At 39.3% G+C, this 21,347-nt stretch overlaps 1 protein-coding gene across 7 annotated transcripts in view; it reads right to left on the minus strand.

Moving 5' to 3' along the window:
• LOC122882861 (forkhead box protein J3-like) overlaps window positions 1-21,347 on the minus strand; it is a 68,102-nt gene that overhangs the window by 6,986 nt on the left and 39,769 nt on the right. For 3 of the 7 annotated variants that reach the window (XM_044210746.1, XM_044210743.1, XM_044210745.1), the window contains 6 exons: window positions 19,445-19,528; window positions 16,692-16,772; window positions 14,179-14,280; window positions 10,228-10,386; window positions 4,120-4,333; window positions 742-1,026 (listed from right to left, as the gene is read on the minus strand). In XM_044210746.1, the coding sequence (XP_044066681.1) occupies window positions 742-1,026; window positions 4,120-4,333; window positions 10,228-10,386; window positions 14,179-14,280; window positions 16,692-16,772; window positions 19,445-19,528 (925 nt within the window). The remainder of the gene's footprint in view (window positions 1-741; window positions 1,027-4,119; window positions 4,334-10,227; window positions 10,387-14,178; window positions 14,281-16,691; window positions 16,773-19,444; window positions 19,529-21,347) is intronic. The other 4 variants (XM_044210750.1, XM_044210747.1, XM_044210748.1 and 1 more) reach the window with 3 other exon arrangements.

The following is a 21,347-nucleotide window of genomic DNA, read 5'->3' on the forward strand; positions in this document are numbered from 1 at the left end:
GAAATCCAGGCTTCCAAAGTTAAAGTCCTGTTATTTTTTCTTATTCTTATAAATAATGTGAGGTGACAGTCGGAGCACTTTAAAATGGCTGATTCACTGGTGTGAAAAAAAGTGAAAGGTACAAGACTTTTTGAAAGAAAAGTCAACTACAACTCCCAGGGAGGACTGTACGTTTCAGGTATGTGCACTGCTAATGGCAGGTCGAGAAGATGACACTTTTGAAGAAACCCTGTCAATACATTTTGTAGTTTAAATCCATTCACTTTCAGATTCTGGATCAATTAAGCAGCTATGAAATATTCTGAATATGCTATTACTCTGATGTCATGGCTCTGGGGGAGATGTCAGGAAACATCTTGCTGTTATGATTTGGGAGCATGAATCTACTATATGAATATGGTAACCCTCACTGCAAGTCATGTAGCCACCCCAGCTAAAACTAAACTCTAAATTTACTATTTTTATTGTGGTACATATTTGTAGTGTTTCATTAACAAGTTAAAACCTGATCCTGAACCTTTGTAGAAAATGTTGACAAACCCAATAAGAACTGTCATAGCCTACGTGTTGCTTTTAGTCAATTCATTCATGGGCGCTCGGTGTGCATTGCTGTCCGCCACAGTGTCTGTTTTGATACAGTGTACCACCAGTAGTTGTCACCAAAGTCAGAAATTTTCAACTCCTACATGTAGACGCCTTATAACTTAAAAATATTCCTGTAACTTGTGACTATGTTCTCACCTGTTGTGGGGCAGGTCTGTCCAGTGTGACTCTGGTGGGAGAGAGACGGGTGCTGCTGGGAATGAGCAGGGTGCTGGCCATGCTGACCGTGCGCCTGGTGCTGGCTGTGAGTGGAGTGAGGTGAGAGGTGCTGCTGAGGGTGGTGGGGGTGGTGTGATGCCTGACCGTGGTTGTGTTGGTGGTGGTGACCGCCGCCTCCGCCGCCGCTTCCCGCACCAGGAGAATGCTGGTAGGAGCAGGCAGTCCGGGACTGCTGGCTGGAATCACCGGGCATACCCATCAAACCTGCCAGGAAAAAAATGAAACACAAAATATAACAGGTGAGGACAACAAACAAGATAACAACAAAAATGAAGGCAAAAAAAATGTTTAATATAAAAAGTCCATAAACCATTCGTAACCAGATGGACAAACTGAAGGTCTGGTGTGAATGAAAGGTATTGTTGTGATCTGGGAAAAATATGTACATTCAACCTTGAAATGCTGTCACGTGTCAGTCTCACCACAATGTCAGACTCAACATTTGCAACTCAAAATTGCAAAACATTTAAAGCCAGTTTATGACCTGTCCTACAGCACAGTGGAGCACTAAGATTGATTTGTTTTATAGTTTAGTTCCTGGTACTTATAAATCCCTGAGCATCAAATCATAACAGCATATTCCTTATGCCCATCACCATCGCCCAACTTGCCAGTTAATGTCTTCTGAGCACTGAAAAGACAGTTGGACAGAGGATAGTTTTACAAGTTTGCAGGCTTGCTTTGGTGCACAGATTGACAAGCCTTTTATAGTACATATATGCCAGGATTTAAATGATTTGTCTGAGGTTGTGTCTTCTCATGTGTATTATTTTGTGTGGACACATATTTGGTGTGAAAAAATTGTAGCTTTTTCAAATAAACAATGGGTAACTGAACAGTGCTCAGAATAAAAAGAAACACTTTCTCAAAGGAGATAGTCTAGAAGGTAAAGTGATCTCTAGAGAAGTGCCGGATGAAAGTAACAGGGCTAATAAATTATGAAGGAATAAAGTGAACTAGTATTGAAGTTTGGACCTTCAGGCAGCTTGTAAAAGAATTAAAGAATTGTCCTTTATTAACTAGAAAACTGACAGAAAACGTTTTAACAAAGTAGTAGTTGACACTGACTTGCCTCTAATTTTTTATTCTTCTTTCTATTATTTTGAGAGGTTTAACTTTTCAGAGAATAACTATTAAGATAATCACTGGGCTTACATTACACCATGTGCTGAACTAACATTATCTTTTCAAAATTTCAGTCTGAGTTTCATTTTCAATTCTACACTAACCCTAAACAATGTAATGATTTCAGTCCAGTGGCCCTTCTGTCGCTAGTTATGAAAATTTTTCTCTGACTCACACACACACACTGTTTTTTAAATGCACGGGTTCACCCCAAGAGTGCGTTTTATCTCCTTTACTTTTCATCATGGATACTGACAGCTGCAGAAACTGTGAAGTAGGCAGCTACCTTGCTAAATTTTCAGACAATGCTGCATTGTTGTTTTTTCTTCTGGTACAGAGCTGGACCGTGGTTGTGTTCTTGTGCGGTAGCACAACGCCAAATGTTTTTTTAATGTAATGTAAGTTGAGTTAAATGTAAATGATTCTTACAAGTACTTGTGTTCTACAATGAATTAAGGTTGGATATAAACACAGAGATGATGATTAAGTGTGGCCAAGAGGGAGTACACCTTCATCAGAAACTTAATTCAGTTCCATAAGTACATTTATTCTTAAATTGTTTATGTTAATCTTCTGTTGATAGCCTTTTGACCTTTTTTTAAATCTGCTGTTTCATTGCTTATCAATGAAAGACAGAAACTGCCTGTGCAGTACTGTTAAGATCTCTTCAAAGATCGGTGGAGTGAAACAGAGGGACGTCTTTTTGTGACCAACAAATCTAAGGAAATCGATGAGCATACCGAGTCTATCTGAGCACATCCTGGTGGGTGAATTTTCACTCCTGCCATCAGGGAATCGTTATGCTTTACCTACTTGTTAAAGTATCTTTTATTCCAATTCTTTTATTCCCACTGACATGTGTCTGCACAATGCTTTCTGAAAAATGCTTCATAGCCATCATTTTATCTGTTTATTTATTTACGATTTATGAGAAGTCTGTGCACAGTTCTTAACTGTATTGGTTGTGTTTTTCCTTCCTAATATATTTTATGGGTTTCGTGAGAGCTGTCATGTCTCACAGGGACAAATAAAATTGTTGTTGGACTGAAATGAAACATGCCACCTGCCATTTAAGTCTCTTTGATTTCAATGTGACATAAGGGAAAGTAGATTATGTTTAAAGCTGGATTGTAAAATGAGTTGTTTTCACGCCCGACTTTACATGTTGCTCCAACTGATGATTTCAAGCCCTATTTTATTCATTTAATGTTCATTTTGTCTCTATTGTTTGACCTGTAATTTGAAAATGATTGCGACAACACCTGAGTCAATTACAGTTTGGTGTGTGGTCTTGGACTCTTGGTCTTGGAGATGATGAGCTCCGCTGTTTGTGACTCAAATTCTCAAATACAATGACAGGGACACTGTTTCCTGCTAAGCCTCACACTTAAGGGGCCCTTTCAAGGATCCACTAAATCTATTTTCTTCTTAATTTTCTTTGTAGGTCTCTGTGTCATATCTTTTTTCCCCCAACTAGTATTCTCATTGTCTTATCTTTTCTGTGTGTGCACCCCTGACCACAAATTGAAGGGGACCTTGTCAGAGGGTAAATCCAGGCAGCAGCTGTGGAGCTCAACAGAGCGCATCAATCTCCTCGGTTACAGGACGTATGTGGATGTGTATGGGGAGAAGAAAGCGGGAGAGGGAAGGTAATAGGAGGGTGGTGGGATGGTGGGGGGTCCAAGAGGGAGGAGGCCTGGTGACCTGAAAGCTTCAGGAAGCAATTAGCAAGACGCTTCACAAACTTTAGAACCAATCTAATTAGCTGCTATCAAAGCTGCAGAACCCTTTGCTCTGCTCGAATGCAGATGTGTTTGTGAGTTTTTTTCTCCTTCTGTTGAATTCTTCCTCTTAATTGCCTTTACTCATTTGACTGAGCGAGCCGTAAAATGCAGATATGCGGAACAACATATTGTTTGTTTATTAAAATACAATTGAGTAGGAGTAATGTGGTGGAGGTGAATAACTGGGATGCTTTTACTGCTATGAAAGCCATGTTAAATTCTTTCCATTTCATTAGGAGCTTAAGCTTGACATTTAATTATGTGCATGAAGCCTGACATAAAGGTTTACAATTTATTTTTCTGTGAACACGTGTCAGTTAAGATGTTAGACAGGCACACATGTACAGATACACACTAATCCACATAAAAAATGAGGGTCGACACCAACCTTGCTGGAAGGACTGCTCAAAGACGCACTTGTAAAGACTGCGGAAAGAAGCGCTGAGGTCCTCAAAGTCAGAGAAACAGAGCTGCTTGTCCCGCGACTCTGGGACGGGCAAACCGTACTGGGGCTGTGAGGGAGGAGGTGGAGGCGGGGGCGGCGGCTGGGCGGGCTGCTGAAGGCTCAGAGACTGGGACGAAGGCTCTGAGTGGCTACTCACCTACAAGACAGGCAGAGAGGAGAGAGAACAGACAGACAGACAGACAGACAGACTGTAAGAGGTACAAAAAGACAAATGGGAAATCAATGAAGGTATTGGTTTCAGAAAAATATATCAAAAGCTGAATTCACACTGCAGCTGAAAGTGTAAGGCCGCTGTCAGACTGTCATCAGCAACGCATCAAAAAACACTCCCCCACTCTTTTAAATGAGACCAATAAGGCCACTGCGCTGGTACAATGGGAGCCCTGACACAGGGGAGACAAGCAAATAAGTTGATCCTGGTTCACGTTTTACCACAACAAAATGCAACATCATCCATTAAAGCACCACATTGGCAAATAAAATATGGCTAAGTGCACATTCCTGGTAAGTTACTGTTCAGTCATGACACTCAAGTCGAGGTTTTCATCATATATTGTAACAATAATACATATTTTAGTTTGGCGGAGTGGCTCTGCTCAAGTGATGGTTAGAAACAAATCTCCGCAAGCTTGGCACAAACTGTCCCTGAGCTCACAACCCCCGAGATATGAACATATACTGTATTTAAAATACACAAGAAACACCTAAATGCTAATACAGGAGGAGGTTGTGGAGGTGGAAGGAGTTAAACTGCTGAAAGCAGGTAGTGGTGTAGCAGCTAGGTATGCAGATTTCAGCATTTGTGTATGGCAACAGAATGAGCGGCAAATGTTAATGGACTGCCTAGTGTTAGAGACAGGAAAAGGACATATACAGTAGGACTGGATAGTATATGGAACATGTGACAACTTCCGTGCCTGCCTGAACTACACTGAGGCTCAATTATAAGGTAAATAGTGTAATTCTAATTACACCACAATTGTAAAGACATAAGAACAATTTTTTTGCTGAGTTGTAAAATGTTGTCTCACAGTATTATAAACCAATGTGCAGCGTTTTGGTATCTGAAGTCTTAAGACTCATGGTTTACTCAAACTGGACTTCCTAGATTGTATTTCATCTTCTCATCAGTACCTGCAGCAACACACACAATACACAGCAGCAACGCAGCCCATTGCATCTTTTAACAGAACTATTTTCAGTCTGACAGTGGCCTTATAATTCAGATTTTTGCTTGTAATGTCACACCAGTCAATCATGAGACAAATTAATTATCGCATGTATGCTACTTGAATTTGAAATCATATCAGAATTTGTCAGTGTGCAATGACACTAAATAAACCCTCTGTCATTCACCTGATTCATCTTTCTTAAGTCACTGTAGGTGCCAACAGCAGCTTTGTGAGCTAGCGTTAGCATGAAGGACCAGACAATGCAAAAGACAGGAAGCAAACCTCCAACTTCTCTGTGAGAGAACAAACCACATAGCCTGGTTAGCACAGGCGGTGCTATTGAGAGTCTAGGGGAAGCTTAGCTTCCCCCAAATTATCACTGAAGAAATTTAAAATAAAATTTAAATTAACCTTTAGCAAAATAATGATTTTTTGGGGGGCAGTATACTACTGCTAACATTAAAACTCACTACTAATTTTAAGATATTATTTACATTATTATTTAATAATGATATATGGTAACCTAGACTACCTGCGTCATTTCCTTTACATAGCGTGCAATAGCTGAAGCTAGATGTAAAAGCCTACTGCAGTCACCGATAAGGCACAATGAAAAGAAATTAAACCCTTGGTAGGACAGTTAGGAAAATGGACATTCGAAAAAAATTTCATGGCAAAGTCAACAATGATGGAGAACATGATGTCGAGACAGAATCTCTAAATGTAACTGCTTCAAACTAGGGCCAGGCCACAGAGGTTGAGCCTCCCACACAGGTGAGCACTCAAGCAGATGAAGATGCTAACACCTGCTGCCCTTCTGACTGACTTGGGGACTAAGGATAGCGGTCCTGCACAACCATTCTTGCCGGAGTATCCTAAAACTGCTTTCGGTAAACAGACTCGAGCTTTTAGCTCTGAATATTTTCATTCATATGAGATGTATGACTGTGAACCTTCTAAACAATAACAAAACAAACATCTCTGACTGGTAAATGCAAATTGACCTCAGATAAATGAATGTTAATCTGTGTGAAGAATGATAATAGAAAATTTGATTGTAATTTTCAGAGTCAAATGCTCACAGTTGAATAAGGTTAATTGAGTCGTATTTTAGCAAGATGAGGACTTTCTTATGTGTAAGTGCCAGTCTAGCTGCTGGGTTAAGCCAGAGACGGACTGACCATCGGGAGCACCGGTGGGCCGGGACTTTGATTGTGCACCAGCACCCCCACCCCCCACCTAAATTAGCTTCCCCATACCTGATGCCCTAGCACTGCCTATGCTGGTTGGTCAAATTGAAGAGTGTGAGCCCACTAATGCAAGCATTGGAGTAGGCAGCTACCTGTCATTCAACACACAGGGAAACAAAGTGAAGCTGAATCTAAATTTAGAAACCCTGAATTTTAATTGGGAGAGCTGCATTGTAAAATAGATAAAAGTAAAATTCAATAATAATCACATTCAATTTCAAGAAATTGATTTTATTTTCCAATTGCACCATTCAAATTCAATTTTAACATTCACTCTTTCTACAAATAATTTTTTTTAAATTCAGTGATTCACTTTGATGATCATACCAAATTCAATTTCACACAATTAAAAGGAAATCTTTTCTGGCACTCATTTCTTTTCATATGAACACACAAAAACAAAATACAGTGCTTCAATTTTTCTATCTCATATTGTAAATGCAGCCTGTCTTCCTCTACCCTTAATCATCTCATCCCAGCTGTCATCTTCCTCACCATCCACCCAGCAAACACAAGCAATTTGCTGTGACCAGTGTGCCTCCGCAAATATAAGCCAACTTAGCGTGACACATCCCCCACACATCTTCCTCCACCCAATAATGGCAGCATTTCCATCAACTTTCTTGGTGTCTTTGAGATCTCTGCCAGTGATGCCACCAGTAATCACCGTCAGTTAGGAGGGTATCACCTGCGGCAGGTAATGAGGCAGAACTAACCCTGGTCCCACTGGACTAGACCACAGATGAGGTCTGAAGCCATTGAGAAGGAGGGCAAGGGGTGGGGGAGCTGATGCAAGGAGGAGGAAAACAAAAGATGGCCTCTAGAAATGAGAGGTTAACGAGATGAGATTGCACTGACCTTTGCTAATGCAGGTGGGAGGTGAGCGGGGAAAAGTGATTGATGGTAAAAAGGTGAGCAGCTGTTACAAGGGAAAAATAATGAAGAGTAGGGATTTTTCAGCGCTCCTGTAATTTTGAACCAACTGTTTTTCGAACGAGACTGGCCTTTAAAATTGTATTATAGTTGGTTTAAAGGGACAGACACTTTGACAAACATGTCAAACGCAGTACAAGTTTATCAAAAGTCCCTATTATTAGATTAGACTGAATGGAACTTTAATGACCACAGTGGGATAATCAAGCTGTTGCGGCAGCACGGAGTAATAGAATGTAATGAATAAAATGGATTGAATAAAATGATATACAAAGGACTAGAGCAACATTCCAAACACCTTCCTGCTCCTGAAGATTTATCCCCTGGGGGCAAGAACATACTTGAACTTATAAACGTGAGGGTGACTCAAGAGTAAAGCTTGTAGAGCGTCCAAAATGGAAAGGTTCATCCTCTGGAGAGCCTGTGTCCTCTGGGGACCATAAATATCCAAAACAAATTCTATGAAAATGCAAATATTACAATGCAATACATTTTTGAGATACCCTGTCATGGGCCAAAGTGTTGATCAAGGGGAAATTTTGATATGTTGATGGCATTAGAGGAATAAGCAGGGGGTCACCAAAATCATTATGAGTCACAGTTTGGGAACCATGAATATGCATTTCCAATTTTATGGGAATCTGGCCTGTAGTTGTTGAGAGAGCTTGCTCTGGAACAGACCGACTGTGGTCTTCAGGCCACTTTTATTTTCAGCCAATTAGGAGGGAAAATTTTAAAGTGGTCATACTGCTTGTTCAACAATGGCATTAAGAAATTTCAAATATTTAACGCACATTAAATGTAAATGATTAACATTTATTGGTGTAACATGATTAGTTTTGCAAAAGCTTTTTTTATTAATCTGCTTAGGTATGAATGTGTATGTACATATGTGTATTTGCATTTATATATACATGTATGTATGTATCTACTGTACTCATTCATTCATTCATAGTGTGCAATGAATTGTATGCACACTGTAATTTAAGCATTTTAGGCAAATAAACTCAAAAATGGGGACACTAAATATTGATTTCTGTTTGTCCAGCTGCCAATTTAAGTAAAATCCGTTTGAATCTTAACCTGTGAAACTTCCCATTTCAAATTCAGAGGTCAGATCACCTGAGCCTTTCTGCGTCGGATCAGCCGGTGATAAACTGTTTGTTGTTTCCATTAAATATTTGATCTAAATCTAAAACGCTCAGGATTGGACAGTTTAAGTCCTGACAGCAGGGTTGGCTAATATAGTCCCTCCTTCATAAAAAGGCAATTTATTATCATCTCACACACACACACTGGTTGAGACTAATCAATTCAAATAGCCCAAGGATCTTGTTTTGTAAAGGAAGCGGAAATGTTTAAACAGCCAGTGTAAAATCTGGCCAAATATGTCTTAGTGTATCTGTGGCCTGCCAAGTCTGGGGTGTACTTTACACCGGCCAAGACTGTAGGCACCATAACAGTAGACGACATGGGATGGCCTTGATTTAAATAAACCTCTGTCTGTCTGTCTCTCTCTCTCTCTCTCTCTCTCTCTCTCTCTCTCTCAAGCGCAGCAAATGGCAAAGAGACAGCACAATCAAAGTGTTTAATTGTCTTGTTTAATTGTCTCTAATTGTTAATCTGCTTTTAATTGTATACAATTTTCCCTTTTTGTCTCAAATTTGTTAATACTGGAGTGGTCAGGCATCATTTATATGCATCAGAGACGATAAAGGTGAACTGTCAACACAAAGGGATGATGTTTCCTGCTGTTTTATATTTGCACGATAGAGGCACTTCTATCAAAGCATACCAGCATTTCCGACAGGTTTAGAATTTATTTGTGCTGGTCGACCCTGAGGAGTGTGAGGGGCTGCAAACAGTATTGATAGTCGGCTGCAAAACAAAATTCAATTCGCAAGTTAAATAATCAGTGCATATGAAGTCAACATTCAACAACAAGCAACAGAGTTTTCAATCAATCAGCACACAATTGCATTCCCACACCTCTGAAAAGAAGAAATGATAAATAACAAAAACATGAATGAGGGCAATTCGTCAAAGCATCACCAATAAAATGGGATATTTAGCAATTTTAAATTATTTAGTAAGTGAACGCAACTGAAATGTATGTTTTTTTGCAGGCTAAAAAGACATAAGAATGTGTCTGTTTGTGCCATCTGCGTAATTCTACTGATATTGTACAGAATAATGCATATATCATCTAAGCACACTGAATGTGCTCTGCAGAAGACTACTGAAAATATATTTCCAAGCAAAGTCTGAACATCAAACAGAAAATGAGAGTTTCAGCAGTGTACTGTAGATCTAGTGTACATGTCGTTAGCTGGTTACCACCTACTGAGTCTGCTAAGGGTGCAGCAGACGGACACCTTCTGTACTGACTGAGAGTGTCTGGACAGGTGACTGAATCATTCAGATTATGTCAGAATCAACTGAACACAGAACATTCAATAAAAATGATTTTTAGTTTGAATGCTGGTAGTTTAAAATTTGCCAGTTCAAGATAAAAAAATAAGTAGAAGAAAAGTGGGAGAAAGCACTGGTCCTGCTGAAGTGTCCTTAAACAAGCGTCAGGTCAGCTGTTGTCCTTGTGCAGATAGACATAAGAAAAGAGAAATTCTCCTGCAGCAATAATTAGACTGTCACCCAAAATAAAGAAAAGGTCTTACTGGTGTGTAGCTGTGTACGTTGTTGCCGCTGCTGACAGCGGTGTTCAGGTTGTTAAGGTTGACAGACACCAAATTCTGCTCTGAAAGACTGTTGCTCAGGCTGCTGCCCAGACTCCCAGGACTCTCACTGCCTTCTGCCTCGGGGTTGTACAACGCTACCTACACGCACACACACACACACACACACACGTTTGTTTCACTATCCCAGTGGGGGACAGTCATTGACATAATGCTTTCCATCACAACTAAATGCCTAACCTTAACCCTTACTCTAACCCTAACCTTAACCTAATTGTAAACTGTACCCTAAAACCAAGTCTTAACCCTTAAAAAGCAGTCTCTACCCACGGGGACCTCAATTCTCACGATATAAACTCCTTCAAAGGTAGTGATTCATTTTATTGTTCCTCATTGCCCATTTTTTACTCTCCCTCATTTTGTCCATTTCCCTTGAACGTGGTGATTTTGATTAAATGTATTGGCCCAGAGGCCACTGGGTAACTTCAGTAATTACTGTATTGTCTGAGAGTTTGGCACCCATGAAGACACAAGTTTCGATTCAGAGGAGGTGTACTGTGTTGTCTTGTGGTGACAGATCACAAAGCTTTTAAAAGAAATGCCTCAGGATTCTGTTGAATCATGTTTCTCTTGTTTTGTTTGACTGTCAGTACTTGTGAAGCAGAGTGCCAGCATTACCTCCAGGCTACATTTAATTGTATAGACAAATGTGAAATTATAGCCTTCGGGTGAGACAACAGTAAAGGCTCTCTGGGGCAGTGCTCTACCCTGTAGAACAAGCAGAAAAAGAAGTGTTTTCATAAGACAGTTTTTTAAGTGTTAATCCTGAATATTTTCTGTTTTGGTGGATTTGGTGACATTTGAGTGAACCTGTAATTTTCCTTTCTGTGTTACTGCAGTAACAAGGAAATGATTATGTGGTTTACGAGAACATTTGAGGTTTACATCTATGCAATAGAAAAGAAAAGAAAAAATGATAATGACCAAACACAGTGATTTGTTAATTTTTAACAGGGGGGATTGGCCAATGGGAGCACCCCGGGACTACGTGTTGTTACTTGTCACTTTGATCATCAAGGTGACACTATAGCGTATATAGGCTACAATATAGTATAGAATTGAGTATTTATAGTATATAGTTTAGAGAATATTATATAGCCAAGACGAAACTGACAGAAGGGCGGGAGAAAAAGGTGCAAATACAAATCAGTCTGCTACTTCAGCATCACACACAGCGCCATGGATTTATCAATGCACAGCACAGTTAGACTACAGATATTTCAGAGCCACGGTCAGGGCCATAGATTCTAACTTGCACAAACCTCAGTCATATAAGGATCAATGAGTCAGGCAGACTACACTAACATATTCAACTAAACAACCCCTCTGCACCTGCACTCTCTCTGCTACTAGCGGATAAAGTGGGGTCATGGCAGGTTAACAAGGGGGATTAATTTCAGTCATTTGCTAACAAGGGGGATGGCATCCCCCCTCAAATCACCTACTGACCAAACACCTCAGGATGTTTCTAGAAAGGTTTCACATTTTTGTTTTTTAGACTTAGCAGAGCTTCAATTACTGGGAATGTTGGAATTCAAGTAAAAACATTACAATATCTGAATGTAATGATGACTATACCAACCCTTCTCAAGGAAAATATTTTCTGTTACCCTAATTTCCTAGTATCATATTATAGGAATGTCTTTCAAAAGCACAGGCACTCTCCAATGCAAACAGAATAAAGCAAATGTGTTACTGAAGAGGCTCTGACGCACTGCTGTGCCTGCAGGACGCCACCTGTCTGGATGTGGGTGGATATCATTGACGTTGGCATCACTCTCATCAAGGTCTTCCTCTCCCTACTCTGAATTTCTTTTTTCTTTTTTTCCAAAATATATAGTGATGACTAAATCAAGTGAAGTTTTAGTCTTTCCTGGAGTAAAACAGAATTAGTGCAAACTAACATGCATAAGGTAAATTAACTGCTTTCTGTTGCCTGCTGCCTGTGTGACGCACCAAACTGTCCGGGGAAATGTTTGCAGATTTCTTTGGCTGTTAATGATGCTCACCTCTTAGTTTCTGTTGTCAGATTTTATGACTAATTTGTCTGTGTATCTAAAATAAATGAAGAAACTTTTACAGATGTGCTCAATAATGTCATTAACAGCATTGTTCAAACTATAATGGTGCAAAATGTGATGGTACCAACTGTACCAACTACTGTTTCAGGCAACAGCCATAGCTTAGTGAGTAGGTAACTATTACTGTTATAATTTAGAGTGGTTAGTTGGGCTAAAATAGCAACTATAGCAACTATTTAGATTATCATCTTATTATTCCATTCTATTTTCTATGTATGACTTTTTAGATCAATGTTTAAGTCTATAAAATGTCGAAATTAATGACAAATACCCATTACAAGTTCCGAAAACCCAGAGATATTTGCCTATTTTGTCTGACAAACAGTCAAAAACCTAGAAGTACTAAAAATCCAATGATCTGAAACAGAGAACAGCAACAAATTTTCACATTAAAGAGGCAGAAACCAGCAAGTGCTTAATATTTTTAGTGGATAAATGACAATGAATTGGTTATAAACATTACAGTAAGTGAATACATGACTATATAATGCTGGTGAGAAAATTGTTTAAAAAACCCCCAGATTTTTCAAATGAAAATTGAAAGTGTTAAAAATCATAAAGTCATAAAAGTGTTTCATTTTGACAAATTCTGGGAAGTCTGAGTCAAGAGCAGAATGGAAAACTAGAATAAGCTGTCAAGTCCAGACCTTCACATCACATCCAGACCAAACACTCAGAGTTATGTGAGCTGCTGCTGCGGGCCAGATTTTCTCTTTGGTCGGGGTCAGACGAAAGGGTCACGTACCACACATCATCATTCTCTCTGTCTGTGTGTGTGTGTGTGTGTGTGCCAGATCAGACAGGCGTCAGAGGTCCCAGTTGTCGCTTGATCTCTGACCCTCATACAGACGGTCACACCCAGTTCAGCGTTTTAATCTGTCTCTGTGTGTGTGTTTGTGTGTGTGTGTGTGGATGTGTCATTGCATAAGGTTGTGTGTGAAAGTGCAGACCTATAAAACAGCCCAGGCCACTGATGGTGAAAGAGAAAAACAGAGACTCCTTATCCAGTTAGTATTAATTATAGCCTTGACAAAGTTCACACATTCTTCTCAGACGCAAGAACAAACGACCACATCTTCTTGACTAATTCATTTGTAAAAGTTATCATCATTAAGAAATTAATATTCATTAGACCTAAATGACCACTAAGTAGCATCTTTCTGAGCTTTTTCAACTATTTGGAAGTTCTGTATGGCAACTTCCAGGAGCCAAAGGAGATGTATTCCAAATGCTTTCTTTATTGAACAACATTTCAAAACCAAAAGACTATGACAAAAAAGCATCACATCTTCACGTTTGAGAAGCTGGAACCAGCAAATGTTGCTTGAAAAGTGACTAAAACAATTAATCGATTATCAAAAAAGTTGCTGATTCATCAACAAATCGTTGCAGCTCTACAGTCAACAGTAAACAAATATTACTTTTGTAATACTTTTAAATTAGATGCTTATTGAATCAGCACACCAATGCTTTTTACTTGGTTTAAAAAGTACAACTAAAAGTTTCTGGTGCTTTTAAGCAGCCAAACACTTTAAAGCAATCTGTGTTTTTCCCACCTTAGGAGCTCAAATGCAAGCAGGTTGGGGATTACGTTCTCCCCTCTGACCATAACTGAATGGAGTATTAGATAAGAGGAAACAACGGGTATGCATTGTATTCAAGATACATATCTGGTGGAATAAATATTTTATACCTGATTGCTGTATTTTGTATTGTACTGGTGAATTAGGGCACTGTGGTCCCTCCTGCACTGATAAAACCAAACTTCATAACTGAGTAGCTGGTGTCGTACCTTGTTGGTTACAGCATTGATGGCCAGAGTGGGAGACGCCCCTCCTGACATAATGCAGTCCATTCTCAGAGACTCTGACTCCAGGCTGTAAGGCGTTGATGCCTGAAAGTAGAGGACAGAGGAGTAAGGGATCCAGTATTCTATTTATCAGCTTACCAAATAAATAATGAAGACACCAAAATAATGTATGCTTCCAGTAGATCACCAGGAATAGATCTTTTTCACAATAGACATTTTGACGTGTCATAGGAGAAAAGCACAGGCGTAAATAATGAAATAAATTTAAAAAATAAACTAAAATAAAAGATGGCTGAATTCCATTTAGTTGCTTCACTTTCAAGGTCCTGGTATTGTGAATGCTGATTCACTGTCATGGCTTCTGGGACACTTGAATAGAACAGAGCTATTGTTAATACTATTAGTAACATCTGTGCTTTTCCTACTATAAGTCCAAATGTCTGCTGTGAAAAACGCCTATAATGCTCCGTGTTTACAGTGGAGATAACATTGTGTTAAGGTGTCCAACTCAAGTAAAAACAAGTCTAAAACAGTGAACATTCAACTTTTGCATGGCAAGACAGAGAACATTTATATATTATTTTTATTTCAGCTTTTAACCTCCCCTCCCCTATTTGTGGGTATTTTCTGACAAAGACAAGTTTGTGTTTACTGATACTACTGCATCTTAGGCAATACAGTAAGCGCAGTAGATTTATTTAAATTTGTGAATTGTTACATCCCAGAGAGATTGATGAAATTTACTGAAAACTTGATAAAAAATAATGAAGTAGCAGAGACCACTTTGACGGTTTCCTTAGGAGCTGAACATAGCGAACAATAAAAGACAATTAAAAATCACTGTGTAGCAAATGAATACATGATTGCTTTCCTGATATATACCTGTATAAACCTTTTATAAACCTAATTCAGATTTAATTCATGAATCCACAGGCCATACAATAAAAACTGATGACAATAATATCAATTACCGAAAGGTCAGCCTGTGTCACTGGTTGTGGCATTTAATGGGTAAGTTAAGCTGTGTATAGTATAGTATGTAGTATTTTCTTTATACTCATATGGAGTCAAGTCTGGTCAAATTTAAATAAGTGTTCAAATACTTTCTAATAAAGTCTAATTAATATGCAGAAGTATGTCAAATATGCTCTTCTTTGATTGGAAATATGTAGAGTGACAGTAAAAAGGAAGGAAATGAAATGTGACAAAGGGTATGAGAAATTTCTGAAATCTGCAAGTGCATGATTCTGTGCTGGGCCTCCTGAATCACCACCGTGCCCCAGGCTCCAACAATGTGAACTAGTCGAGGCGCACTTCATTTAAATTGCCGGACACTTAAACAGCCTGAAAAGTGGACACATCACTTGCACTTAATAAGATAAATCAAGCCATCCTCATGCATTATTCAAGTATCTAAAATATATTCAGCAGCAGTTCATTTTCTGCTATCCTCACAAAGAGCTAAAGTAGGGTTAACTGAGTGGAACTATTCAAAGATCGATGAGGGGCTAAACTGACGCCCGAAAAGTAATAAAAAAAAAATAAAAAAATGAGGACAATATTTTTTTCCTTGTCTGACTCCTTTCAGGGTTCAAGACAGCTTGCCTGCCTTCTCAAACTGCTTACAGTAAGAGGATTGGTTGGTAACAATGCAATCTTTAATTTATGATAAACTCCCAGTGAAACGGGTTGTCGGTTCCCTGGAGGAGGCACTTAAAAAGAAGACAACGGAAAGGTGAAGAGAGGAGTGATGAAGGCTTGTGGAAGAAGGGGAGAAAAAAGGAAGAATAGGTAGAGAGATAATTGAGTGGTGACGGACAGATAGACAGGCAGACAGAGAGGCATACAGGAAATGAAAGAGAGTGATTATGCTTAGGGCACCGGAGATGCAGGTACTAAACTAAGTGTACACTGCCTGTCTACACATTTATACAATGCATTTATGCAGCTGACGTTTAGCCTCGCTGCCAACTTCAAATCTTTTCATTTGCAGAGACTCTGTCATCAGGAGACTTTAAAGACTTTGACTGTGTGGCCTAGGTGCAACAAAACCCCAATGAAAACAGTACGACATATTTAGCCACCCTTTTTTCCAGACGGTAACACTGCTATAAATCTTAGCACTTAAAACCTCCCTGTTTCTCCGTAGCCCATGTGACAGCCCACAGTGTGTCTGCCAGCAGTGCAAGTGAGGCGTAAGAAAAGGGGTCGAAGGGCCCATCCATGTAAGATGAGATGACAAGGCTCTGAATTAATTAATGTTTGTAATAAAAAAAATAAAAATGGTGAAGAAAATATGTCTAACGGCAGCCCTGGGGCCTTCTGTGGTAATTAACTGGAACACAAGCCTAGAATACTCTCCCTCCTCCCCCTCTTACGTTTTTCCCTTCTTCCCCTTGCAGCTTGACTTTTCCCCCTTTGCTCTCCTTGATGTCTTTCTTTCTTTTACACTTCTTTCTATTTTCCCTCCTACACCACCCTCCCCCCTCTTTTACCTCAATTCTTCCTCCAATGAGCAACTGTGATTGTGCACTTTGCCGCTCCACGCCTGCCTGAGTTCCCTGGAGAGGAGAAGGCTAAAGCAGCAACACAGGCAGAGAGGGAGAGACAGAGGAAAGAGTGGCAGACAAACAGATGCACAGAAAGATATTGATCAAGATACACAAACAGTGACAGAGACATAGGATGAGAAAAAGGGAGATGACCAGTTGTGCTGTAACATGATGAAAGACGCATCAGATGCATGTTTTCTTTAATGCAACAACAATGTACACACAGTCAGGCATACATTCAGAAAAACCTCAGTGGGTCAGCTGCTGGATACAAAGGTCCACAGCATGCAATAAAAGACAGAATGGTACCTGCATACTGGAATTAAAGCTCCCTTGTGAAATAGGCTTTACTGATGACGTTTCGACCCAGCAGGTCTTTTGCTTGGTCCACAACACGCCAGTGCATTTCCCTAATTGGTTGCTCAACCCTGGCTGGAGGAAGGGTTGTCATGCTTCCTGAAGCCTAGCATTGATAATGTATCAATACCTATCAAGTTTGGTTTATATTTTATTTATATTATCTCTGTGGTATTTTCTACAGGGCATGTGGTCATGTCAACTCTGCAAGCTTCTTTAACCTTTTTAAGAGGAACTTGATTCCATTTAAGTCTTGGTGTCCTGCTAAATGCTATGGCTGCATCTTTAATTATTTTTTTGTTTGTTCCAATCAAGACATATAGTATGTTTGCTCTTGTCATATCCTCAGGTTGATGACTGAACAGCAGCCGCATTGTGCCGGGTTGACGCAGGGTTCCATACATTTACAACCTCGGCCGCTGTCAATCAGTTTCCCAAAACCAATTTTCATTCCTACTTCTGTGTTATCACATCGATTCTGTAGCTTGTTTTTTCTGTATTTCTGTGGCATCTTGAAAAGTGCAAATCCAGGAGGTGTGGTTAACATGTATTAACATGTAAGGCAACCCTACTTGATCTACTGCAACCTATGATCGTGACATTATTTAATGGAGACTATAGGCTCTGGTTCTCTAATGGCACAGGGTACATAGAAAATGGCACAGGTGCTGGAGATGGGGTATTTATCAGACACAGGCATGTTTTTTAGCATTCTCCAGTAAGATAGGTCCAGTAATAAGGAGATCAATATCAATCAAGTGGCACAAAGCAAACCTGGTAACAAGGATAACCCTGCCTGTTCAACCCAGCCAAGGAAAAAGGTGCATGACGTAGTTATGATCTTTGTAAAGCCAGAAAAATAGCAAAGTAATAATTACAAGAACAGATCCTCTTCAAAGTCCAGCCAGATGGTATGATTGACAATTAGACTGATAGAGACCCTTCAAACAAGCATTGCAGCAAGAAAAAAGTACAAGGTAAGCAATAAAAAGAATAACCTGCATGTTTATTCTCTTCTTAGAGAGATTTATTTGTACCATGTAGCTGTGGAATCAATGTTAAATTGATTGAAGCTGCACAGTATCAGTATATGAAGCGTGGTGTCGGGAATGGTTACATCTCGTGTAAAGATGATACATCCCCTAAACCATATTTTTCCCTGTCACCGGATCTTCTTGGAATCACTGATCTAGCCCATAATCCCAGACCCTTTTCAACTGTGATGCAGGTGCAACATGTGTATCTAGTCAAAAAATTTGCAAAACCGTGGCATGGTGTGCCACTGATTACAATTTATACCATGGAATCACAAAAATACACATACCAGAATAAATAGAGAATTTGTTAATTTGCTGATGTGTTTTAGACATTGTATTTGCATTAGTCAGCGTTGAATCCAGTCTTTAGCCATGCTAGTAGAATGTCTCTTTGGATGGCAATATCAATATATAATATGTCTGTATTACGCACACCACTTTGGTCCAGACTGAAATATCTCAACCACTCTTGGATGGATTGCCATATTTTGTATAAACCAGAGGATGAATCCCTCTGACTTCTGTGATCCTGTGACTTTTCCTCCAAAGCCACCATGAGGTTCACATTTGTGTCTCAACTAGTGGATGGATTGTCTTGAAATTTGGTCCAGACATTCATGTCCCCCTCAGGATGAAAATCACTTTGGTGATCTCCTGACTTTTAATGTACCAGGTCAAAATTTCAATTAGTACAATATATTGGTTTATGACTAAATCCCTGTAAAACTAATGACATTCCCATAAGTTTCAGCCGTTCTTCATGTTTACTGCTAATTAGCAAATGTTTGCATGCTAACAAGCTAAACTAAGAGGGTGAACATGGTAGAAATGATACCTTAACATCAACATGTTAGCATGCTTATGTTAGCATTTAGCTAAAAGCACCACTGTGCTTAAGTACAGCCTCACAGAGCCGCTAGCGTGCCTGTAAACTCTTAGTTTTGTTTGTTTTCTTTACAGGCACCTTGTTTGCCTGCTGGTCTATCCTGGCATCATTATAATGTGGAAAAAGAAAAAAAGATTGGAAGTCTGTTCACACACAAACATTTCTGTAAAATCTCAGGTGTACGGAGCAGTTTTTTTCAATCTCGGTCATGTCACTGGTATAAAGAAATACTAAAAAACTAAAAAAGGAAGGTGAGATTATTGTTTTGTGATAGCAAAAACCACACATAACAAGAGTTTAAGTCTCTACTTACTTTGAAGATGTTGAATACCACCACATTATTGTTTTGAGGTTTTCAAAACAATGAGCTCTAGTGTTAAAAGGAGGGTTTTATAAGGCATGGTTGAGGTACTTACCCTTTCTCCAGAGCGTGGTCTCTTCTTAGGCCTGCTGGGTACTGTGTCTTCTTTAGGATTGGTGTCTATGGCCCAGTAGGAACCCTGGAGAGTGACCCCAATAAAACAACATTAAGCTTTGTGTTTGATAGAAGCTGATTGTGTATTTCTTCAGTGCTTTTGATTGCTCTGTAGGTTTAGGTACACTTTCATATTATTCGTTTTTTTTTAATCTTTCATTAATAAGGAGTAAGTGGTGGAAGAGGTCCTCAAATAATCACTTCAAAACAAAAATAGCAACAACATCACATAGGCAGATCACAGCAGGCAACATGCAAAAGACATGCTGCCACAACTAACACATGTTCCAAGAGGACATTAGGGTAGCTCAGGAGCTCGCCAAACCACTAATTAAAAAACTATGTATTTAGTCGATCAAGAACATAGGTTGACCAATAAAACAGGCTATAACTATGTAAACAATACATATAAAACAAAACCAAACAATGTATGTCAAGAACATAAATCACATCATTCAAAAGTTTCACAAAAGACCCTCTAAATCTTTGGATCATCTCAGCATCCTTAACCGGTCACTCAACACACTTTTTAGACTTTCAGACTTTTTAGACCCTTTTTTTATTTTTATTAACACGTGTAGGAATAAAAAAGACATCATGGTTTAATCAGCCAGCCTATGTTGTGTTTACTGACCATCAACAGTTAGCTTAATGTTAGCTCTGGTGACTGCACGTACAGTAGTAGCACTCTAGTAGGTTCACCAGCAGTTAACGTTAGCAAGCCAGCTAAGAACACACAATGTGTGAATAAGACAACTTTGGATTTAACCAGGAGACCCTTTTCTCGTCTTTGGGTAGAGGCTAACCACCTGCCCACACCTCCAGTCCCTGCGTTAGCATGTCACAGACCAGCCAGAGATGAAACTGCATCTAACGCCTCGTAAGACAGCAAACAAGCTAAACCCCATGATGCCAAAGTAATGGAGTATTACTGCTATGAGTAACTGTAATGTAATTACTAAATTTCAAATTGTAATCCCTTACACTGCTCTGAAAACTGTAATAACATTACTGTAACACGTTACTGCCCAACACTGGTGGTCAAACCAATTATAGATCCAGCCATTTTAATAAACTTGTTAATTCTGTTCATATCAACATACAACAGCATAAAACAAGGCACTGGACACAAAACATTTAAACATTTAGAAAGACTTAAATTTCCTACAGAAAAACAACCCGGACCAGTATTATTATGAACCCCCATATATTCTTATGAATAACAATTTTAACCCTTAAAAGAGCAGTATGTAAGATTTAGTGGCATCTAGCGGTGAAATTGCAGTTTGCAACCATTTGAATACCACTCGGCTCACCCTCCCCTTCCAAGAGTGTAGGTGAAACTATGGTAGCTGCAAAAGGCCCTATCTAGAGCCAGTATTTGATTTGTCTGTTCTGGGCTACTGTAGAAACACGGCGGTTCAACATGGCGGCCTAAGTGGAAGAGGATCCGCTCCCTCTGTAGACATAAAGGGCTTATTCTAAGGTAATGAAAACACAATTCTTATTTTCAGCTGATTATACACTAATGAAAACATAATGAATATTAAATTCCATTTATGCCACATTCTGCAAATAGAGCCCCCTAAATCTTACACACTGCTCCTTTAAATTGTTGTTAGCTGTGCTGTCATTATTCCACGTTTGATTTTACTACTTTATTCATTTGCACATAATTGCCCCCCTGTTTTAGGGTGGTGGATTTGAACACATATATTATATTGTTCACTATACCTTATATCTATTATCTTTCATTACTTGTCAATTATTGTGTGTGGTGGAGTAATATCCATCCCGTACTTTATTTGTTTCTGATGTATCTCCCACCACTGTGGATACTATTA

The sequence above is a fragment of the Siniperca chuatsi genome, linkage group LG10 (genome assembly GCF_020085105.1).
Source record: "Siniperca chuatsi isolate FFG_IHB_CAS linkage group LG10, ASM2008510v1, whole genome shotgun sequence".
Lineage (NCBI taxonomy): Eukaryota > Metazoa > Chordata > Actinopteri > Centrarchiformes > Sinipercidae > Siniperca > Siniperca chuatsi.